The following is a 7,741-nucleotide window of genomic DNA, read 5'->3' as shown; positions in this document are numbered from 1 at the left end:
ATACAATCCTCACCCAGCCTCACGCTGTATCTTTAAATCCCCGCTCTCCATCTTTCATACAGCAAAGCAAAAATTTTACTGCTGTTAAAAACCCTTGAGCCAGCTGCATGCATAGGGGATACTGGTTTTAACAACTTGGAAAACAGACTGAGAATGTAACTGAGCTGACTGCTAAATAAACCCTCAGAAAAACACCTAAACAGCTGAGGAAAAATGCATAAGTTATAATGACGAATGCAAGCTGTTTATAGAGACTTTAATGTTGATCGTTCAAGTAATCCAAGATGCACTCCAATACCTGTTATCAAAAATTTAAGGCTTTTATGAACACCCTCTCACATACAAAAGGAGTATTAAAGAGAAGGAACTTGTTTACAGTAAATACAAACATCTGAAAAATCTCTGAAACCTGTTTATACAAATACTAATAAAATCTTCAATATTTTGTACAACTAGAAGGTGCACAGATTGGCATTCAAGCAGTCAATGCTGGCAAACATCTGTCAGACAATAACATGATTTACTTGGATAACAATATAGTTTAAAATGCCATAAATTAAAAAATAAGTTAGTTCACATTTTTCTTCCCCAGTTTTTATGTACATCTTAGTCCTTAATGAGATCGTGTAGCCTGCTTCAGAAGCTCAAGGTCTTTCCGTCGGCTTTTGATTGCTCTGGCACAGCCATACTCTTCCAGTTGTAAAGGGATATACTTTTCTATCTGAACGAGCCCATGCCCAGCAGGACTGGTAAACAGCTTAATCCAGGATGGCTTAAAGTTTCCTCTAAAGCCCACAAAGGCCAAGCTTCCTGTGACAAAAACAGCTCAGTGTTACCGAACCAGCCAAGCCCATCCAAGCACAACACAAGACCGGTCAGGAAGGGAATGGTATGCTCCTCTGAAATTCTTCCCCCCAGATTATTTAGGACATTAATCCACTCTCAGCTTCATGTGCACCTCACAAGGAAATACTGATTTGCAAACTCCTTTTTCAATATTCAGTATTAAAGTCTGAAATCTTAATTTGAAAACACAGCTATTGGGACAGTTATAAAACCTGCTTTCTCAGACAGAACTTGTGCCAGGGCCCTGAACGGATGAGAGCTACCCCATGTGGCCTATAAGGTGACCATCCCTCTAAATACCAACAGCTTCTCATCCTTACCTTCAAATTTTGTTAAAACAGGAAATGCTAGCCTGGCACAGGAGATGGTTTAAAAATAGATTTGCTGGGTAAGGCACAAAATACAGGCTTTTGGAAAAAAGCCTGGGGTTCTTTTCCTGTAATCCACAGGCACAAAGAAGTGCCAGTCACTTCTCTGCTTGCATCAGGCTTCACACACCACCCTTCAGGGCAACGGGAAGGGTCTTCTGCCCCATCTGCTGCAGGGCTCTGCAGCACCCCAGCTCTCAACAAGGGCTGAAACGCAGCAGCCCACAGCAGTGCAAATTGGCAACCACTCTCCGCCAGCTGCATCCTTTTCACACACCCCATGAGAAACCCACCACGCCAACATAAACACACAGACCAAGGCGGTGTCAAAGAAACGTGCAAAATTTCCACCAACCGCTGCTCTGAAGATAAGGCGGTTTGGCTGTCCCCAGGGACATGAAGGCTTCTGACAAATTATTAGGAATTGCTACATCACCTCTTGTGCCCAGTAGAACAACAGACCTGCAGCAGAAAAGGTGAAGAGATAGCAGCTGTTACAAAGTTTTCTTAATATTCTGCTACATGCTTTTACAGCTCATAGTCCACTTGCTTAAGAGTACTCATGCCAGGTCATGAAATGACATGGAAATAGTCAACCCTCTCAGAAAGTACCCTAGAAAGAAAGCAGCCACCTAGAATTTTTTCTTTTAAACTTACTTTTAAGTTCAAAATTACTGGAAAGCGTTATTTAAATATAGTTTAATATTTGCATCAAAAAATCAACTTTAGATATGGATCCAAGATTAGACTGTTAGAATGCTGATTCTAACTTTTTATCTTTCTTTAATGATAAGCAATTTTCTCCCTGGATTTTTTTTTTGAAGAGGATGATATCTTGTGACATAGTCCTTGTCAGTGTCCTTAAGTGACCTTATTCAACAAAAAGTTATTCTTGTTTTAAGCAAAGAAGTGTTATTACATGATGTTTAGTTAAAAAAAAAAGTTCTTTTTGAAGTGAAAGACAAGCAACACTGCAAAATTTTAAGTATTCAAAATTTGAATTGCTTTGTTTTCTCAAATAAAGTATTTTAACAGGCAAGTTAACCTTAAGTTCCTCCTTTCCCCTCAACTTATGTATATAAACATGTCTTGCTCACTTTCACTGCTCCTGTACAGACATCATTACTTAAATACCTGCTAGAGAGCAGAGCTGCAGCTTACAGGACATCCTGGAAACAAATGGTCACTACACATACCTTTGTGGAATTCCAGATTTTAAATATCCATCTACACGCTTAATGTCTACTCCGGAAAATAATTTGTTTCCTGACACTGTGCCAATGCAGGCATCAACTGCAACGATAAGTATACCATTATCCTTGAAGGAAAACATAGTGTCATTGACCTGAATGGGAGCAGAAAAAGAGAAAAGAACTTTTTCTTCCTTTCTTAAAGTTAATATGAATCCAACAGTGATTCTACTGTACTCAGCATTAATCTTCATCTAGTTCAGTGGTGTAATTTCCTTACAAATACTTGCTTCTCCCTAGCATCTCTTCATTTTCCCCCTTCAGGGAAGGATTTCAGTAGGACTTCCGAAATTGCCTCGGACCCTTCATTTCCTGGCTTCTACATGGAGACTATACATTTCAGGTGACTTACCACATGCCTCAGTCACTGCTCCTGCTTCGGGAAGCTAAAATTCAGATACCAAATCACCTGCACTTCTTGGCAATAGTACAGTTAATCTGTCTCTGCAGCAGCCCAGTTGCAGCCCAGTTTCTTCCTACAGAGCACTCTTACTGATTTGGATACAGCACACATTCCTGTGCAACTTTACAGCTGCTAAGGTTATGCTGCTCACATGTCATTTGTTTATTTAAAGAGCTCAAGAGTTTTACTATTTCAACTAAGCTAATGCACTGACATTGCAGAATTTAAGCCACATACAGACTTTAAGCTTTGTGGTATGAAGATGTCTGCAAACGCTATTTCAGCATCATGTGCAAGTCTCCTTCAGCATCCAAAGAGAAAAATCAATGCAAACTACTGTTTATACCGTATCACATTACTACACTTAATCAGGACTGCATCAGAACAAATACAGAAAACTCTACGGATTCTTTAATAACTGCCATTTTGAAGGAGTTTAGCAAAGCTTAATGGCTTGGATGACTCATCCCATTAATTTACCAATCTGTTAGCACAAAACCAATTTCAACAACATGGATTTAACTAACAGGCTGTTTGGTTTTGTTTGGTTGGGGTTAGTTTGTTTTTTGTTTTGTTTTTTTTCTTTTTTTTCTTTTCAAAAGCAGACATCAAGAAACATATATCCATCCAGATTTCAACACGAACCTAAAGATTTAAAATTCTCCCTTACTGGTACAATTTTCTCTCCAGCAGGAAAGGATTCGAATACAAAAATGGAGCTTGGAGCCTCATTTTCTGAAGGTTAAAACATCAGCTTTTTGACTGTTTGGTTTTTAAACTATGAACCAACACTTTCATTCAAGTGAAGAAAAGTGAGGTCAGCATTAAGCAGAGCTGTACAACTGTTGTAATACAAACTGCTAGAAAGACAGTTAGAAGAAAACCATACTTACAGAAATAAATGCTTGCTGACCTCTGCTTAACTCTTTTTTACCAGATGAATTAATCTGCACAAGGAGGTAGTTTTTGTGAGGATCACTGGTGAATACCATCTAGATATCAAATGAAAGAAGTTAAGTACACATATCCATGTATCTTCAATACCTTACCATGACAGACAATTTACCACAGACCACCCATGCTCCAAAGCAAATGCATCCATTTGTCAGTGGCATTATTTATGGTACTAGCAATGCTAATAAATATCATGATGTATACTGTAACCTATTTTATTCCTTTCTTTCAGTATTTTTCTCAGCTTGTATCGCTAAAATGGATAATGCAATTTCAAGTTCATGCTAATAAGCAAAGATCCAAAAAAGAAGAGAGAAGGTTGGCCAACAGCATATAGACCTCTGCAGCAAAGCTACCCTACATGGACTACATGATATCAGATCTACCTATGTCCTTTCTCTGTGGCACTCAGAGCAGGAGGTGAAGCAGTATTTTTCAAAGAACAAAACCTGAAACCTTTGCCCTACAAGGTCCTTCTAGTGTACAGGAGATTAACAATGTGACCATCACAAACTGGTAGGTGCAGTATTCTATGCTGAAAGACTGAAGTTTTGCCTTAAAGCGAATAGACAGCAACACCAACTATATAGTTCATGAAAGTTTTTGCTTATTTGATTTTACCTGAGTTGTGCCGCATTTTGTACATGGTACAGTAGTTTTTACTGGCATCTGCTTTATGACAGTTGGTCCTTGGTAGTACTTTGGGTAAGCTTTTGCCATGCAGTTACTGATCCCTTTTGCTGAATCTTTGGTCACAATCTTGATCCTTTCACATCCCTGAGATGAGCAATAACTGTGACCATCCCTATTATATTTGGCTTGAAGAAATAAAAACAGTAATCTACACAAAAAGGGGGAAAAAAAAAATCCAGATCAATTGCTGCAAAGATAGATATTTATGTTAAACCTTAACAGCTACTTTTCATGATTTTCAGAAGCAGAGAAACTACAGTACTCACTTCTGCACCATTGTTCAAACTTTTTCAAAATATTTACAGTTTAATAGAGTTAGGAAGTCTCTACTGACATATCTGAAATTCCCAACAATTAAAGGAGACATGATTATAAATGCATATGCTTTGAAAAGAACAGCCACTCCTCAAATCAGTGGCTTGCAGGAAACAAAAACCAAACTGCAGAGCACAAATGTTTTCTTTCATCATAGATCTTTGCATATACCCAGCCGTAACTGTTTGAATATTCAGTTTCACCCACCAGCACTGGACAATGGAATTGTACTGTTGCAAATGCCTGGAAATGCAATTTAGGAGGTAGTGGTCATTAATGTTCACAGTACACAGAGAATGGTAATTCTTCTATTATATATCTGACTTATCATTGTTGCTCTTAGACAAAAGAAATGTAAACGTCTTTTCAAAAGCTACATTCATCTGCATATTTACTACAGACAGATAAAGTAGCAGACAAGGAAACAAAATATCTAAGATAACAAATCATAAATTAAAGGTCAACATTTGCAAAACACACAAGTGACGTATGTAGGATTTATTTTACTCAAAGTTGAACATATCTTAAAACCTCTCAGAAAGACCTCAGCGGTCTCTGTCAGAAGTACTTTCGAAAGAGACACTAGGACTTTCGAGTACTTTCAAGAAGCCTGAAAACAAATTGGGATTTTCAGAAATACATTCTTAAAATGTTCTTGGAAGAGAAAACTTCTTAGAAATTTCTAGAATTTTCAGTTTAACAAGGCGGCACAGTTTTCTTAAAGACTTTGAAGTTACTTCCTGAAAGACACTGCTCTGCAGCATGCCAGCTACCACATTTTCCCCAGGCATAGGGTAGGAAATATCTGTGGCAATTGTGGTGCTTTCGGAAAATGACATTTCAATGACAACCACTGCATTTTGGAGATTCAGTCATATAAAGTATTCTTTCAAACAGTCTTTGGACTCCTTTGCAACAGCTTTCCTCTTATGCAGGTGTCTGAATCAGTTGCTTTTAACACTATCAAACTGGATATTTTAACGTTAAAAATCATCTTCCAACAGGGTCAAGTTACAAGGAGTTACCCAGTACTGTTGTCAAAGTAAAACTTCTTGTCCGATCGATTCTTTTCAAGCTCCATCATTGAAGACACAGGCACGTAGCGCTCTACCTTGCTTGTCAGAGCAGATGACCGCCTTTGAAAGGTTTCCAATACTATAACAAAATCTGTATTCAGTTGATAACAAAGACCAACACGAACCCAGTCGTTCCTGAAAACAAAATAAAATGTATGATTCACCATAGGAACAGTTTAAATGATGTTATGCAGCAAACAGATCACTGAAAAGACAAGTAAAAGGAACATAAAAAGCTCCCAAACCCTCAACTGGAAGATCTTTCTTCTCCTCTCTACACAAAGTGTTTCATTAAATGTTATAGTAACTTTGATACTCTCAGGATATATTTGATTTTATACTTTAGACATTTCATAAATTTATCTGACAACAAAATCAAGTATGCTGAACTATTCAACTCCAATTCTGCTCAACTTCACTATTTGCACATTCTCTTCTCCAAAGGATTTTCTTTAAAGACACTGTACTGGACAAAAGTTTAAGCAATAGACCTGCACCTAAAGTTAATCTCTTGCTTTTCATACTTTGGTATTTGTAATTAAAAAAAAAAAAAAAACAACTCAAGATGCAGTTTTACTGACAGTTGCAAACTCTCACGCATGCTAATTCTGCAGGACATTACTTCATTATTGTCTTATGGATCAATGACATGAAAAGAAGTAAACATACTTGTTGAAGTTAATGAGATAAAGATAGGTGACATTTGGAGCTTTTCCATTCCAATGTATTGTGTAGCCCTTTTGCAGCATTACTACTGGCTGGTACTGTTGAAAGACAGCTCTCTGATTAATACCTCGAAGAACCATGGGATTGGCTGGGTACTCATCTCGTACGATAGTCATGGAAAGATTCTGCCCATTCCAGGTTTGGACATAAACCTACATGATATTAAGAAGCATGAAAAGAAAGAGGAAAGATTTGGACATTGAGTAAAAGGAAATGAAATAGTGAAGAATAATCACTACATTATTAGCCAAAACACTGCAATTTGATGTTCTGAGTTACGCAATACACAAACATCTCCTGAAGAACTGCCCTATTTGAAAAACTATTGTATATTTTGTCCTTCCCCATAAAAAAGGGGAAGGAGGGGAAAAAAATATACAGAATCAGCTACGGTACTTGGCCAAACTCATATAAGAGCAGGAACCAGAATGGGAATCAAACCTATGCGAGATTTGTATTCAGAAGGTGGTATTTAACATCTCCATTAAACAATAACAACAACAAAAAGTGTGCCTAAAACCCACTCTGTGAAAAAGAGACAGAACTCCACTGGAAGAAAACACCTCCAATACAAAAATGTTTAGCAGACAGGGTTGCAATATAGGAATTCTGCCATGCATACACATTTAGTTTTACCTTGCAGCATCTAATACTGTACTCCCAGTTTGCGTGCCAAAGGGAACATCATACACACAATTGGCTGAAATGTGTAATATGCATCAAAGTATTTTTAAGATGTCAAAATGTCAAAGAATTTTTAAATGAAAAGATAGGTAATTTTGCAGTTCTTACACTCCTCCTGCTCCCACAAACTGTTCATATTGTAGACTCGCCCTAAATAGAAAGCTACAGGAGTACTAGCCTGTGCATAGGTCCCACTGCAAACCACTCCACTCCATTCTGTAATATTAACGCATTTAGGGTGTTGAATCAAGTAGTTATCCATTCTGCCCACATAGGTATCCTTGTAGTCAGTCACTGAACCATCTAGATCATGGAATATTGAGTTCTTGTCACCATCGAGATCTCCTTCTTCAAACCAGGGACCAGGTTTTCCAAAGAAGGCTTTCAAAGAAACCTGGCAACGACAATTACATTTACTTTGCCCCT

General features: G+C 37.8%; 1 protein-coding gene across 1 annotated transcript; it reads right to left on the bottom strand.

The window, feature by feature from the left end:
• Nucleotides 1-348: 348 nt before the first annotated feature.
• On the bottom strand, nucleotides 349-6,783 carry LOC104158785 (transmembrane protein 2-like; the record flags this gene model as incomplete). The annotated part of the gene is made up of 7 exons (XM_009696519.1): nucleotides 349-810; nucleotides 1,570-1,676; nucleotides 2,411-2,559; nucleotides 3,761-3,814; nucleotides 4,443-4,662; nucleotides 5,855-6,040; nucleotides 6,575-6,783. Coding segments are annotated over 7 exons (1,122 nt in total), but the record flags the coding sequence as incomplete, so codon positions are not given.
• Between the last annotated feature and the right edge of the window lie 958 nt (nucleotides 6,784-7,741).

This window comes from Cariama cristata, unplaced genomic scaffold (assembly GCF_000690535.1).
Source record: "Cariama cristata isolate BGI_N322 unplaced genomic scaffold, ASM69053v1 scaffold17903, whole genome shotgun sequence".
Classification (NCBI taxonomy): domain Eukaryota; kingdom Metazoa; phylum Chordata; class Aves; order Cariamiformes; family Cariamidae; genus Cariama; species Cariama cristata.
The sequence above is the reverse complement of the archived record's forward strand: the minus strand, read 5'-3'. Positions and strand labels throughout refer to the sequence as shown.